The sequence below is a fragment of the Aegilops tauschii genome, chromosome 3 (assembly GCF_002575655.3).
Source record: "Aegilops tauschii subsp. strangulata cultivar AL8/78 chromosome 3, Aet v6.0, whole genome shotgun sequence".
In the NCBI taxonomy this organism is placed as follows: Eukaryota; Viridiplantae; Streptophyta; class Magnoliopsida; order Poales; family Poaceae; genus Aegilops; species Aegilops tauschii.
Window position 1 is genome coordinate 106,213,499 of NC_053037.3, and position 16,169 is coordinate 106,229,667.

The window sequence follows — 16,169 nt, forward strand, 5'->3', positions numbered from 1 at the left end:
GTTCGTCAACTCGCGCTCATGTTGTTAGCTTAGTGGGCCTCGTCCCACTATTGACATCACACCCTTTTTTGCACTAGCTACTGATGATTGAAAAAACCTAGCTCTTGTTTGGTAGATTTGGAGAAAGTTCATGGATTCGAAAAGAGTCTTAGAAATTCAAAAAAAATTATCACTGAAATTGAAAAGGTTCACAAATTAAAAAATGTTCACAAGATGAATTCAAAAAGTGAATCATGAATCCAGAAAGGTACGTAAATTCAAAAACAAAATCATGGATGTGAAAAATTATAAAAAAATTACCAATTTGAAAAATGTTCATGAATTTAAAAATAGTTCATAATTATTTGAAATGTAAACTTGTTTTTAGAAAATGTTCCTGAAAAAATATAAAAAGGGAAGAAACATGGAAAATTGAAAATAAAATATAGAAAGATGAAACAAAAAAAAGAATGTAAAACATTTTTTGAGTCTAAACACACTTTATTTAATGATCATAGTCCAAATACATTGAGATACAATTTAGGTCCGGAGTATCGAGGAGCCAGAAATGGCGTCCTAAAGAAAGGACTAAAGCGTGTTTAGTGAGACTATATGCGTGGATATTAGAATCGCGTCCCTCAAAGATGAAGGAGCAAGCTGCAAACTGTGTAGATGTCGCATGGATCTCTCTGACAATGCTTGCATATAAACCTCCCATGCCCTTTTGATGTCCGTAACCACTTCTTGACAGTCCAAGGCTATTATCACATGTGGCAAATTTAAGTCTAGAGCCAGAGACAAAGCTTCTCGACAAGCTAGTGTCTCGAGAGATGTCGGGTCAGCTATCCCTCCACACTTAATAGTAGATGAGCCTAGGTGTTTGCCCATAACATCTCCTCGTTCAGGCTCCGCGAAGTGTCGCCATCAACTCATATCTTTGCATAATCGACAGGCGGCGACACTCGCCATGCTTGTGTTGTCCTAGTAGCCGGTGCTAGTAGTGACTTCCTTGTCTTGCACTCGCCCAGCTCCCTCAAATAACTGGCCACAAAATGATGGGTTTGAGTGAGGTGACTCAAAGATCTATTCATGTAGCGCCTTCCTACGTGCATGCCAGACAGCCCAAAGGGTGATAATAATCTTTACAAATTCATCATGCGACTGACTGTCAATGAGTGCAAAACTGATCGCAAGCTTCTAGATGCTGCCCAAAACCATTTTTGAACCTCTTGGTGTTAATTAATAGATGGCTCATGGCATTTACAGAAATAATAAGGTGGTGTCGCCTCCTAGGTGCACATCCTATATGATGCTTAGTGCGTTTCATAGTCAACCAATCGCACAGGCAACAACAACCAACTATATCAACGACCGGCCCAACCTACTATAGCCCATCCGGTTTTGGGAGAAGGTTCATGGCTGGCTTAAGCGTGTTTATTTTTTGTTTTTACTTATTCTGTTGTTTCTTTTTACCGGTGTTTGTTGTTTTATATTTTCTTTTACTTTTATTTGAAAAGTTCCCTTTCTAAAAAAATCAAAGTATCTCAATTGTTCCAAAATTCCAAAAAAATGTTTGTGATTTCAGAAAATGTTCTTCTATTAAAAAAATTCAAATATTCAAAAACAGTTTGGGAACTTCGGAAAATGTTTAACATTTCTTCACAAATTAAAAATGTTTGTGTTATCAAAATTTCTTCACACATGTTAAAATTATTCAGGAATTTGAATAAATATTCCTGTTTTCAGAAAATTGCTTCGAATTTTAAATATTTATTTTTCAATTTGTCTTCCCTTTTTCCCTTATTTTTGAAATTTCCAAAAAATCACAATTTTCAGAAAAATATATTCATTTTTTTAAAATGTTCCAAACTAGAAAAAGAATAAAAACCAGGTGCTTGTCCACTATTGGCTACTATACTGACTGCTACTGTCAATTGATGATACAGTGCTTCACTCCAAAACAGGCAATACCAATAGAAGCGCCCATGTGTCTTACTGTGATGTTTGACCGATTGAGCGTCCAATAGGAGCTCGCTGAGAGCTTGCCAATTAGGATAACTGGTGATCACGCACGGAGTATATGGGCTGGCCCAGTTGACTTGAAAATAATTGGTTAACTTGTTGACCATGGAGCTTGACCATTCAGTTTTTCAAAGAAGATAAAAAGTTCGCAAAATTTTCAAAAGTTCAGTATTTTATTTTAAAAATTTCAAGTTTTTTGAAAGAGTTCATGAATTTTGTAAAAAAAACTTTGCACATTTGTGAAAATTCTGTAATTTCAAAAATGTTCACAAAATGAAAAAAGGTCATCAATTTGAAAGACGTTCATAGTTGATAGATAGTGCATAATGTTTTTAAAAATCACAAAATTCGGGAAAGATCACAAATTTGAGAAGAATTTCACTCACAATTTAAAAAAAATCAAATTTGAAAAATGTTTGCGAAGTTGTAAAGTTTCATGAATTTGATAAAAGAAAAAATAAATATTAAAAGAAAGACTAAAAAGGAAAAAGGGAAAGAACAAAAAAGAAAACAGAAAATGAAAACAAAATGTGAAACCATTGAAAAAAGCCCTAGATGGGCCGGACAATTTAAAAACAAGTGTTGTGGATGGTGTGCGCCCGTTTCTGGAATGCACCTTAAGGCACGGAATATGATTGGGGGACCTCCTTGGCAGTTCCTATTTGGTTCTTTAAGCGTCCGTTATTATGCATTTTGCAAACGGGCATACACCACCCTACGTGCTGGGTTCTCTCATTTACCTTTTTTCTGTTTGTTTTAAATGTAAAATAGCGCGCGCGTGGTGTGGAGTCGAACTAGCGACTTCGTAGGTCATTGCACGCTGCAGTAACTACCCCGTCACCACACATGTTGTTGTGCATACTTACTCCTTTTCGGTATTTTCTTTTGTCCTTTTCCCCATTTTCTCTATTCTTCCTTATTTCATTTTTTCAAAACCGATGAACTTTTTCAAATTCTTGAACATTTTCTTTGAAATTGAAGAACATTTAAATTTTTTTTAAACTCGATGAACTTTTTTTCAAAATTGATGAACTTTTTTCAATATGTGAACTTTCTTTTTCAAGTTTTATGAATTTTTTTCAAAATTGATGAACTTTAAAAATTTTCATGAACTTTTATTCACTTTGATGAACCTTTTATTCAAAATTGATGATTTTTTTCAAATTTGGTGAACCTTTTTCGAAATTTCATAATTTTCCTTAAGTTGTGAACTATTTTAAAATTCGTGAAGTTTTCTTAAATTCATGAACTTTTCCAATTTGTACGAACCTTTTAAAATTTATGAACTTTCTTAACTGTGCATTCATTTTTCATTTTTTACCATAAAATAATATGCATAATAGATTATAGGTATATAATACTCCTACATGTTTATGTCGTACTAAAAGAAGGGTTATTTTTCTCAATACGGACAACAAAGGGAGTTTGGCCTACTGGGTATTTTCTAAGGTTTGGCTACTGGTGGGCAGAGATCGAACCCTTGCTGGCGTGCGAGCGCCAGTAGCGGTAGGCTGTCGTCTTAGGCGCCGAACATGATCTCTCTCCTCTGCAATGTTTTTTCTTTCTTAGAGGTTAGCTCCGGGGCCTCCTATATGCCGCTCTTTGCGGCAAGTAGTCAGCCAATCGCACAGAGTGGCATTACACTTGGGTCGGCTCATCGCGGTGCGGGGGAGCGAGAGTGAAAAATCGCAATAATGGTTTGCGGGCCTTGGGAATCGAACCCGTGACGGCGTGTTGTTGTGCGCTCGAGGTAAACCAACACGTCTGAAGTGCTATTGCGACAAATATATAGTGCCATGTTTAAAGAAGGGAAATGTTTAAAGCCGGCGCACCGGCTGAAAATTCCGCCGGTCTCCCCGTCACGCTCGCTCTCTCGCGTCTACCTCCAGCCTTCACGGACGCAGATCCTCCTCTCCCCTCCTCTCGGGCTGCGACTGGGCCACCACGACCTCCATCGTCGGCGGCCAGGCTCCCCTCACTGGCCGGCATGGCTGCCTGCCGCCATGGCTAGATCCATCCCCTACCTCCAGCCTTCACGCGGGCGCATCCCCCTCCCCCCCGGGTTGCGACTGGCCGACCACGACCTCCATCGCCGCCGTCCAGGCACTCCCTCGCCGACCACCATGGCGGGATGCACCCGCCTATACTAGTGTATACTACTGTTGCAACCGTCACTTAGAACAGCTTCAACAGCTGTTGAAAAAAGCTTCAAGCATAGACAGAAAAGCTTCAATGGAACTGCATAGCAAAGAGAAGCTGCAACCGTAGTTGAATTTTGTTACTACTAGCGAAGTTTTTGCTAGATCCGTCAGGCGGAGCTGCGACCTCGCGATGATGACAACGACGATTTTAGCTGCAACCGTAGTAGAATTTTGCTACTACCGCTGAAGATTTTTGCTACATCCATGTAAGACGGAGTTGCAACCTCGCGAAGACGGCGACGATGTTTGATTTTTGCTGCATCCGTAGTTTATTTTAGCTATTACCGATGAATTTTTTTGCTACATCCATTCAATGGCGTTGACTGACTCGTGGTCGTCGCCGACGCAATTCCGTGCAGCGAGCGGTGAGGGGCGGCGATGGAGGTACAACCGGAGGGGAGCTATAACCGTCGCCCGTGGAGCTGCAATCGCAGGCGCAGCTGTTGCATGGATTGGTAGTTTTGACTACAACCATTCAATGGCGAGAATGGCCGGCGAGGGTGGGGACCCACCAGGAGGACGGCCGGCGAGGGTGGGGACCGACCACGAGGACGGCCGGCGACGAGAACGGCCATCGGAGGGGACTGCAGGCGCGGCGACGAGGATCCTGAGCGGGAGTTGCAGATCCAACCCGAGGAAGAAGAAGACGTGGGCGAACGTTTTTCTTTTTTTGCCCAGATCCATTGGCCAAGCGGCTCGCATCAAACGGCTAGGGCGGGACCGGCCGAAACTTTCGGCCGGTGCGCCGGCGCCTAGCGTTCGCCTTTAAAGAACTATGAAAGAATCAAACCTAAGACTTTTTGATGAAATTACGAAGAATTTTCCCAAAATTGAGATTTTTTTTAGATTTTCTGAAATCATGAACTCATTTTGAAAGTCCCGAACATTTCCCAAAAATGCGAACATTTTTTAATTTGTGAACAAAATTTGGAAATGGAACCAAATATTTGACAATATTTTTTTTGAAAGCTCGAACATTTTTGTGATTTTTTGTGAAACATGTTCTGAAAATTCACAGGTGCAACCAGACGAAACGGCGAATGGCTCGGATGGGCCACAGTGTTGAGGCCTTTCTCTCTCTGACACACTCGCACTAAAGGCATAGTTCGGCCGAGCAAGAAAATGAAGCCTCTGCGTGACAGTTTGGTCTTGGCAGGTCACATTGGGTCATTATTAGTAGGTTTCTACAGTTCTCAACCTAAAAAAACACGAAAAAGGGTTTCTATAGTTCTCATTTATTTTTAATAGGTTTCTGTAATCGCCAGTCCAATGTGTGGTCGCCGCACGGCAGTATGGCATGCATTGACCGAGCCGCGTGCCCGCCCGCAGGATGACAACGTTTCTCCAGAGCATTACTAGGCAGGAAGTAAAGATTTTGGTAACGGCCGCGGCTGGCACAGCTAATTCCTGCATCGTCCATTAATTACTTCCCAACAACGGCAACATTTTACGCCACCATATATACTCGCTGCAGGTTGCGTTGCATACCGCATACACATCCACACACAAGCACATACTCTTAGCTGCTAAGGCAGCGCCGTTGGTGAGTTTGCACATGACTGGCATGGCGGCGGCGCGGCTCGCCGTGGCCCTCCTACTGCTGGCGACGGGCTGTGCGGGGCGCGACATCGTCGTCGGCGGCCGCGGCGGGTGGACGGCGAACCCCGCCGAGCCGTTCAACCACTGGGCCGAGCGCAATCGCTTCCAGGTCAACGACCGCCTCGGTACGTGTATATAGTACGTCGTGAACTCGTGATCCATGCATGCATGGAGTGATTTGGTTCGTGCTTGGCTTCTGATCTGAGTGGCTTTGGATCGGCGCAGTGTTTAGGTACAAAGGGCAAGAGGACTCGGTGCTGGTGGTGAGCCAGAGCCACTACGATGCATGCAACACCAGCGACCCCTTCATGCGCCTCGGCGGTGGCGAATCCGGCTTCGTCCTCTCCCACTCCGGCCCTTACTTCTTCATTAGCGGCGACGCCGCACGCTGCCAGGCCGGTGAGCGCCTCATCGTCGTCGTCCTCGCCGTGCGTACCCCTTCGCCTGCTCCTTCAACACCGCCGCCACCACCCAAGTCACCCCCCTCGTCGCCGCCTCCCGCTCCGGCAGCTGCGGGGAATTCTTCTACGTCGCCACCACCGGCGCTAGCTCCGCCGGCTGCGGGAAATTCTTCCACGTCGCCACCACCAGCGCTTGCGCCGCCGGCTGCGGGAAATTCTTCCACTTCGCCGCCTCCGGCGCTAGCGCCGCCGGCTGCGGGGAATTCTTCCACGTCGCCACCTCCAGCAATAGCGCCGCCGCCGGTAACGAATGGTACGGTGTCGCCACCGCCGAGTTCGCCATCGTGCGCGTCAGCCTTGCGGGGCGGTTTCTTGGCGTGCCTCGTGATAGCCGGAACCATAGTGCTAGCTTGATTTGGTCGATCGGTCCCTCCTGCTGCATTGGATTGTGTTTGATTTGTTTCCATTGGTATATCTCCAAATTTTAGGATTCTGTCGGATCAAATAACATTGTTTCCTTATTTCATCGTTATAGCGCGAGTAAGGGTATGTAATCTTTCATACTGTAGTATGTAATTCAGCCATTACGCCAGATAATTAAGATGGGTGATTTTGCTTGTTGAACAATTTTGCTTTTGCTCGATCGTTATATATATAGTTTTGCTAAAGCACATCTAGATGTGCTCTAAGTATTGCACATCGAAGTATTGCGTGGGGTTCCCGGAGGCCCGTTCTAGAAGGAGGCGAACCGTCGACCTCTCCCGGGAGCTCCTGTCTTCATTGTTTCATCTCCTTTTCTCCAAGACACTCTCTTGGGCCCTGTGGTCGTTCGACCCTGGGCACCCCATAATCCACTGGCCCGACAGTAGCCCTTGGGCCCATTCTCCGAGCGCGCCCCCGGGTATTCAGAGGAGGAGCAATAGGGCCATGGACCAGAGGGGGCCCAATATGTGTCGAGGATATTTAATATGAAGACACCGTCACCAAAGGAGAACAGATCCTTGATTAGCGAGCGGTTTCAGCCCTCGTACCCGTCGAACTTACGTTTCGGGGGAGGGGGGCATAGGCGGCGACAACCCAAACCCGTTCTTCTTCCCCAAGCGCACGCCAACTCGCTGCTCCATGGCGCCGAGGAGAAAAAAAATGTGCCGACGAAGAGAGGGCGAAGCGAAGAAACGCGCCGCTCGGAACCACCTCAGCCGGCCATACCCCACTCGAGGATTATGAATGCCGAGGGGCTAGACAAAGTCCGCCATCTCGTCGGCGAGCGAAGCAATGAGTGGGGGGAGACTCGACTCAAGGTGGCCGGCACGAGGGATTCAGATGTCATCCAGGCTCCAATCTTCGTCATCTTCCTCGCCGCGGGCTTTGCTCCCCGTTTTCAGCCTTCCACCGCGCCGTTCTGGAGCAGTACCAGATTCATTTGCTCCATCTCCGCCCAAATGCAGTCTTGACCTTGGCATTGTTCGCTCATTTATGTGAAGCATTTGTGGGGGTGATGCCGTCACTGCAGCTTTTCCGCCATTTCTTTTTGATGCACATGTCCCATGGGGATCAGACCTCCGGATGCGTGTCTTTCGTCCTAGCGGATGGAGAAGACGACCCAGATTCCCAGATCTTGGACTACACTCTGTCTCAGCAGACTGACGCCAAATATGGGTGCTTGCTGACTTTCGTGAGACCAGGGTGTTTTCTCAAGTGCCAACGGCTCGCGTCGTCGAGCATAAGGGATGGCGGAGGGCCCCGGTGGCAGACAGAGCCTGGCTCCCAGTGCTGGGTCGTATTCGACGTCTGACTAAGCATGGGCTTCATTGCCATATGGTTGCACTCAATTTCGTGCGCCACCGCCTGGCCCCTTTGCAGGCGAGGGGCCTGTCGGTGTGCTGGTTTAGCGGTCCTGCAGATCCACGACATGACCACCGCTCCAGGTTGGACCATGACACCATTGCTTCCATCCTCTGGGAGCTTTTTGATTTTGAAGGCACGATTGCCCTCCCGGAGTCCGTTCATCCCCTTTATGACGACAATGACTGTGAGTCAATCTTGGCCAAGCTTCTGGCATGCGACCAATGGGGCGTCATCCCAGAGGGCCAACTCGATGTTGAACGCCCGAATCCGTCCCCATGGCCGGGGGATGTTTTTGACACCACATCAGGCGACTGCAGAGTTAGTGGTTGATACGTTTCCAACATATCTATAATTTTTGATTGTTTCATGCTATTATATTATCAATCTTGGATGTTCTATATGCATTTATATGCTATTTTATATAATTTTTGGGACTAACCTATTAACCTAGAGCCCAGTGCCAGTTTATGTTTTTTTTTCTTATTTTTGAGTTTTACAGAAAAGGAATACCAAACGGAGTCCAATTGACGTGCCAATTTTTGATGATTTTTTATGGACCAAAAGAAGCCCCCGGAGTAAAAGAGTTGGGCCAGAAGAGTCCCGGGCTGCCCACGAGGGTGGAGGGCGCGCCCTACCCCCTGGGCGCGCCCCCTATCTCTTGGATGACTCGAAGACCCCCCTGACGTAAGACCTACGCCAAAAATTCCTATAAATACAAAAACCTCCAGAAAATAACCTAGATCGGGAGTTCCGCCGCCGCAAGCCTCTGTAGCCACCAAAAACCAATCGGGACCCTGTTCCGGCACCCTGCCGGAGGGGGGATCCCTCACCGGTGTCCATCTTCATCATCCCGGCGCTCTCCATGACGAGGAGAGAGTAGTTCACCCTCGGGGCTGAGGGTATGTACCAGTAGCTATGTGTTTGATCTCTCTCTTGTGTTCTTGATTTGGCACGATCTTGATGTACCGCGAGCTTTGCTACTGTAGTTGGATCTTATGATGTTTCTCCCCATCTACTCTCATGTAATGGATTGAGTTTTCCCTTTGAAGTTATCTTAAAGGATTGAGTCTTTAAGGATTTGAGAACACTTGATGTATGTCTTGCATGTGTTTATCTGTGGTGACAATGGGATATTCACGTGATCCACTTGATGTATGTTTTGGTGATCAACTTGCGAGTTCCGTGACCTCGTGAACTTATGCATAGGGGTTGGCACACGTTTTCGTCTTGACTCTCCGGTACAAACTTTGGGGCACTCTTTGAAGTACTTTGTGTTGGTTTGAATAGATGAATCTGAGATTGTGTGATTCATATCGTATAATCATACCCACGGATACTTGGGGTGACATTGGAGTATAGGTGACATTAGAGTTTTGGTTGATTTGTGTCTTAAGGTGTTATTCTAGTACAAACTCTATGATAGATCGAACGGAAAGAATAGCTTCGTGTTATTTTACTACGGACTCTTGACTAGATCAATCAGAAAGGATAACTTTGAGGTGGTTTCGTACCCTACAATAATCTCTTCGTTTGTTCTCCGCTATTAGTGACTTTGGAGTGACTCTTTGTTGCATGTTGAGGGATAGTTATATGATCCAATTATGTTATTATTGTTGAGAGAACTTGCACTAGTGAAAGTATGAACCCTAGGCCTTGTTTCCTATCATTGCAATACCGTTTACGCTCACTTTTATCGCTTGTTACCTTGCTGTTTTTACATTTTCAGATTACAAAAACCTATATCTACCATCCATATTGCACTTGTATCACCTTCTCTTCGCCGAACTAGTGCACCTATACAATTTACCATTGTATTGGGTGTGTTGGGGATACAAGAGACTCTTTGTTATTTGGTTGCAGGGTTGCTTGAGAGAGACCATCTTCATCCTACGCCTCCCACGGATTGATAAACCTTAGGTCTTCCACTTGAGGGAAATTTGCTCCTGTCCTACAAACCTCTGCACTTGGAGGCCCAACAACGTCTACAAGAAGAAGGTTGTGTAGTAGACATCAGCGGTGATCCGACAATACTGCACCCTGCAGGGGTCCGCTCCCCTTTTGCATGGTCGGAATCTGCTGCCACTTCCTCTGGTGCGAGACAGTGAGACTCCAACGAAGAGGACGGTCCTGCTTCCAAGGGTCCCCAGAGGCAACGCCTTTAGACTCACATCACTGGCCTTGACGGATTAGTTTAGCTTCTGCCTTCTACCTCCTTTGGTCTGCCCGCTCAATTTCCGATTGTCGCTTGTTTCCCTATTTTCAGTGGACCGGATGAGGGTTCGAAGATGGAGGCAACACCAAGACTTCTAGAGGGAGATGAAGGCTCCCGCGAACCAAAACCCGTTGTGGGTGGCTTGCCACCTTCCCATCCCTCGCTCCAGGGGAACCGGAGATCGGGTTGCCAGTTCTCTGAAAATCATCTTTACGGTAGGATGGTTGAAGAAAACATGGCGCCCCTCCAACAAGTAAGCACTTGTGATGTTCTCCTGTTGCTCTTCATTGGACGGAAGAGTGATTCCTGCAATTTTAGAGACTCGTGACTTCATGTTATAGGTCTCCCATCATGAGGCCGCATTTGGTGAAGAGACCCACCCGGGAGGCCGACTTGAGGGTCCGTGAAGCCGTTATCCCCCGGACAGACGCGGGGGTAATTCATCCGACTGCCACAGCATCCCGCCCGCATCGCCGTTCTTGGAGAAGCTGGTGTGGGTGGGGCGGCTTTCGTCTTCGCACCTTCTGGTTCCAGCGTTATCCCGGTGGTCCTGCCATCCGTTGCTAGTATTCCTTTAGTTTCCGTGGAGGCCATTCCATCCCATGGTGCGGACGTGCTTGGCACGCCTTCGCCTGAAGACACTGCAATGGTCCGGTCGAATTGAGCATTGCTGTGGGTACTTCAGATATGCAGGACGACCCCATTGGAGGCCAGCCTCCAGATGACACCCCTCTCCCGGGGCTCTTGACGTGGTTGCCCCCGAGAAGGTTGTATGTGATGTGGCGGGACATGTGTCCACGCGACGCCTTCTTACTTCCTTCGGGAATATGGGCTCCCCCTTCGGGGCGAGACCTCTTGACGGAAGCCGCACGGGAACCGGCCAGGGGAGTCCTGACGACGACTCCGTATTGCCGACCAGTGAAACTCTCATCCGGGGTGCCCATCAAGCCATAGATCGGTTGGTGGATATCCTCAGGCGCCGCGAGCAGGCTCTCAGGTACCGCGAAGAGGCGGTCACTGACCGAGAGCTTGACGTCCGGATTCGAGAAGGGGAGTTGGGCAAAATACCGGCAGATCTTTGCGATGAAGTTTTGGGGCTTGATTTTTTGCGAGAAGTGTTGGACGCTCGGGAGGCCATGCATGAAGCCATGACGACCAACAATTTGAGCTGGAGAAAATATGTTGTGACAAAGTTTTGGGGCTTGAGTTTTTGCGAGAAGTGTTAGACGCTCGGGAGGCCGCGCTTGACCGCCGTGACGACCAACAATCTGAGCTGGAGAAATTATGTCATCAACAAAAGGATGAGTTACATCGCCTTGACGAACAACGCAGGATGCAAAGTACCATGCTTCATGATGTCAGCCAACGTGCCTTTGATGTGGCCAGCAGCTTAGGTCTTTGCGTGAGCGCGCTCGTCTTCCGTCGATCAGACGACATAGGCGGCTATGTGCAATTATTTTAGGGACTTGCCGCCGCGAGGAGGGCGAGTGGGCAATGCACGCCTCCGCCGAGAAGAAAGTTCGTGAAGCGCCGGAGCAAGCAGGGGATCTCATCTTCACCAATTTCTTCATGCGTGATGCCCATTTTCCTTTTGTCGAGTTGTTGAAGCCCCCGGAGCCTGAAGCCGAAGCGTGAGCCGCTCAGGGCGCCATTGCCAGTAATACTGCCGAGCTCATCAGTTTGTACAAGCGCAGTGTTGGCGGAGGTGCAGAATCCTCCCAGCTTTTGTCCCCTGCCCTGAGCCTGGTGTAAGATGTAGATGCTTCATGAGGCTGTACCATGACTGTGACCTTTGTAATGGCAGTCTTAGGTTTGTTTGTTCTTCATGAGGCGCCGCCTGCCACCGGTACGACCTTATCTTTTTATTCTTCATGAGGGCCACCTACCACCGTCTTGGTTTCGCCTGGGGCGTCGTCAGCCCATTGTTGAAATAGGTCGATGATGTGGTTGTACCTCCCTAGCCCGTGCAGGCCGCGCGACTGCTTCAGAAAGTGTCGGCGGGGGGGGGGGGGGGCACGAGAGTTTCCGGAGGCCCTAGGCCTTACTTTCGAAGGCTTCGCGGGAGTCATGTAAGGTGATGGTGGCTACGCCTATCATGTTCGGAGAAAAACAGACGCTCTGCATCCAACGGAAAGAGGTTCGTACAGGTGATGCCTGAGAATGTTTCCATGTTGGCAGGAGGAACGTGGCATCATAACTCTTCTTGTCGCGAGGATAAAAGCGGTTTGTCCAGCACGCTGCAGGAAGAGGTTCATACGGGGCGTGCCCGAGAACATTTCCATGGGGCAGGAGAGACGCAGCAGTACTCTGACTCCTATTATGCGGGGAGAAAGAAAATAGTCCTCGAAGCCCTAACGAAAAGCGGTCCGTACGAGAGAGGTCCCGGAAACATTTTCTTTGTGGTAAGGGGTATCACATCATGGTGACTCGTCTCGCAACAAAGAGAGAAATGGGACCCAACACCCTGTGAAAAGAGGTTCGTATGGGGCACCTCCCCAAGAACGTTCTCATAATAGAAGGGGGGGGGTGTTGTCGTAACTCCTCTGGCCTTGGGGGAGAAACGAGTGTTCAGCAGTCACGCGGAAAGACACCCAAGAGAATGGTTCCATAATGGGGAAGGAACATGTCATTGTATAGCCACCCCGGCGTTACACATGGTAGTGAAAAATGCAGGGCACACATCATACTCGTCTTAGTTCTTGTTGGGGGGGAAGCCCCGATGCATATTTACAAAAGGTTCCCCACCTAGGGGTAGAACTTACGAAGATGGTCGATGTTCCATGCGTTTTGGATGGGATCTCCTTTTGCCGTTTCCAGTCGGACCGACCTTGGCTGGGACACATGGACCACCTTGAACGGGCCTTCCCAGACGGGCGACATCTTGTTGAGGCCCTCGCGGGACTGTATCCGACAAAGGACGAGGTCCCCAGCCTCCAGTGCCCTAGAGTGGATGTGCCGACTGTTGTAGCGGTGGAGTCCCTGCTGGTACCGAGCAGCACAGACGGCAGCATGGCATCGTGCTTCCTCAAGGAGGGCGATCTCATCGTTTTTTAGATGAGCTTGTCTTGACTCGTCGTGGGCCAGGACCCAAGGTGACCCATGAGAGAGCTTAGTTGGGAGGACGGCCTCCGCCCCATAGACGAGGAAAAAAGGAGTTTCACCAGTGGACTTTGTTGGCATTGTGCGAATGGACCACAACATGGTGGGCAACTCTTCATCCAATTTCGGTTGCTTTTCTTCAACCTGTCAAACGTCCAGGTCTTGTCTATTGATGCGAGGGTGTGCGACAGAGGAAAAACAAATCTTGGTGCCGATGCTGCCGCAGTAATCCCGGAAAGCGCCGCTGGTGAACTGGGAGCCATTGTCGGTGATTATCTGATTGGGGAGCCCGAAACAGGACACCAATCCCTTGATGAACTTGATAACCGACTGAGCCGGTGATTATCCGATTGGGGAGCCCGAAACAGGACACAAATCCCATCTTGGGGCCTTTTCCGGCGCTCCGCCGAAGGGGGAATCGATCACGGAGGGCTTCTACATCAACACCATAGCCTCTCCGATGATGTGTGGGTAGTTTACCACAGACCTTCGGGTCCATAGTTATTAGCTAGATGTCTTCTTCTCTCTCTTTGGATCTCAATACAAAGTTCTCCTCGATCTTCTTGGGGATCTATTCGATGTAATTCTTTTTGCGGTGTGTTTGTCGAGATCCGATGAATTGTGGGTTTATGATCAAGATTATCTATGAACAATATTTGAATGTTCTCTGAATTCTTTTATGTATGATTTGTTATCTTTGCAAGTCTCTTCGAATTATCAGTTTGGTTTGGCCTACTAGATTGATCTTTCTTGCAATGGGAGAAGTGCTTAGCTTTGGGTTCAATCTTGCGGTGTCCTTTCCTAGTGACAGCAGGGGCAGCAAGGCACACATTGTATTGTTGCCATCATGGATAAAAAGATGGGGTTTATATCATATTGCTTGAGTTTATCCCTCTACATCATGTCATCTTTCCTAATGCATTACTCTGTTCTTACGAACTTAATACTCTAGATGCATGCTGGATAGCGGTCGATGTGTGGAGTAATAGTAGTAGATGCAGAATCGTTTCGGTCTACTTGTTGCGGACGTGATGCCTATATACATGATCATGCCTAGATATTCTCATAATTATGCACTTTTCTATCAATTTCTCGACAGTAATTTGTTCACCCACCGTAATACTTATGCTATCTTGAGAGAAGCCACTAGTGAAACCTAAGGCCCCGGGGTCTATTTTCCATCATATAAGTTTCCAATCTATTTTACTTTGCAATCTTTACTTTCAATCTATATCATAAAAAATACCAAAAGTATTTATCTTATTATCTCTATCAGATCTCACTTTTGCAAGTGGTCGTGAAGGGATTGACAACCCCTTTATCGCGTTGGTTGCAAGGTTCTTATTTGTTTGTGTAGGTACGAGGCGACTTGCGTGTAGTCTCCTAGTGGATTGATACCTTGGTTATCAAAAACTGAGGGAAATACTTATGCTACTTTGCCGCATCACCCTTTCCTCTTCAAGGGAAAAACCAACGCAGTGCTCAAGAGGTAGCAAGAAGGATTTCTGGCGCCGTTGCCAGGGAGATCTACAAGTCAAGTCAAGTCAAGACATACCAAGTACCCATCACAAACTCTTATCCCTCGCATTACATTATTTGCCATTTGCCTCTCGTTTTCTTCTCCCCCACTTCACCCTTGTCGTTTTATTCGCCCTCTTTTTACGTTCGCCTCTTTTTCGCTTGCTTCTTGTGTGCTTGTGTGTTGGATTGTTTGTCACGATGGCTCAAGATAATACTAAATTGTGTGATTTTTTCAATACCAACAACAATGATTTTCTTAACACTCCGATTGCTCCTATTACCGATGCTAAATCTTGTGAAATTAATGCTGCCTTGTTGAATCTTGTCATGAAAGATCAATTCTCTGGCCTTCCTAGTGACGATGCCACCACACATCTAAACAACTTTGTTGATTTGTGTGATATGCAAAAGAAGAAAGACATGGATAATGATATTGTTAAATTGAAGCTATTTCCGTTTTCGCTTAGAGATCGTGCTAAAACTTGGTTTTCGTCTTTGCCTAAAAATAGTATTGATTCATGGAATAAGTGCAAAGATGCTTTTATCTCTAAGTATTTTCCTCCCGCTAAGATCATCTCTCTTAAAAACGATATTATGAATTTGAAGAAACTTGATCATGAGCATCTTGCATAAGCTTGCGAGAGGATGAAATTAATGATACGTAATTGGCCTACACATGGTTTGAATTTATGGATGATTATACAAAAAAATTATGCCGGATTGAATTTTGCTTCTAGCAATCTTTTAGATTCGGCCACGGGAGGCACTTTTATGGAAATCACTTTAGGAGAAGCTACTAAACTCCTAGATAATATTATGGTTAATTATTCTCAATGGCACACCGAAAGATCTACTAGTAAAAAGGTTCATGCGATAGAAGAGATTAATGTTTTGAGTGGAAAGATGGATGAACTTATGAAGTTGTTTGCTAATAAGAGTGTTTCTTCTGACCCTAATGATATGCCTTTGTCTACTTTGATTGAGAATAATAATGAATCTATGGATGTGAATTTTGTTGGTAGGAACAATTTTGGTGACATCGCGTATAGAGGAAACTTTAATCCTAGGCCGTATCCTAGTAATTCCTCTAATAATTATGGTACTCTTATGGAAATTTTAATAAGATGCCCTCTGATTTTGAGACTAGTGTTAAAGAATTTATGATTTCTCAAAAGAATTTTAATGCTTTGCTTGAAGAAAAATTGCCTAAGATTGATGAGTTGGCTAGGAACGTGGATAGAATTTCTTTTGATGTTGATTCTTTGAAACTTAGATCTATTCCACCTA

The 16,169-nt window shown here is 46.6% G+C and overlaps 1 protein-coding gene across 1 annotated transcript; it reads left to right on the plus strand.

Annotated features, from left to right (window-relative positions):
• Nucleotides 1-5,711: 5,711 nt before the first annotated feature.
• On the plus strand, nt 5,712-6,829 carry LOC109777114 (early nodulin-like protein 14). The gene is made up of 2 exons (XM_020335765.3): nt 5,712-5,926; nt 6,027-6,829. Exons 1-2 carry the CDS (start codon nt 5,758-5,760, stop codon nt 6,614-6,616), a joined length of 759 nt encoding a protein of 252 aa, XP_020191354.3. The 5' UTR covers nt 5,712-5,757; the 3' UTR covers nt 6,617-6,829.
• Nucleotides 6,830-16,169: the final 9,340 nt, after the last annotated feature.

What these genes read in the sequence shown, in the direction of transcription:
- LOC109777114 (XM_020335765.3), top strand. Translation starts at nt 5,758, where the DNA reads ATGACTGGCATGGCGGCGGCGCGGCTCGCCGTGGCCCTCCTACTGCTG. An exon ending in CCAGGTCAACGACCGCCTCG is followed by an intron (nt 5,927 to 6,026) that starts GTACGTGTATAT and finishes GGATCGGCGCAG; the next exon opens with TGTTTAGGTACAAAGGGCAA.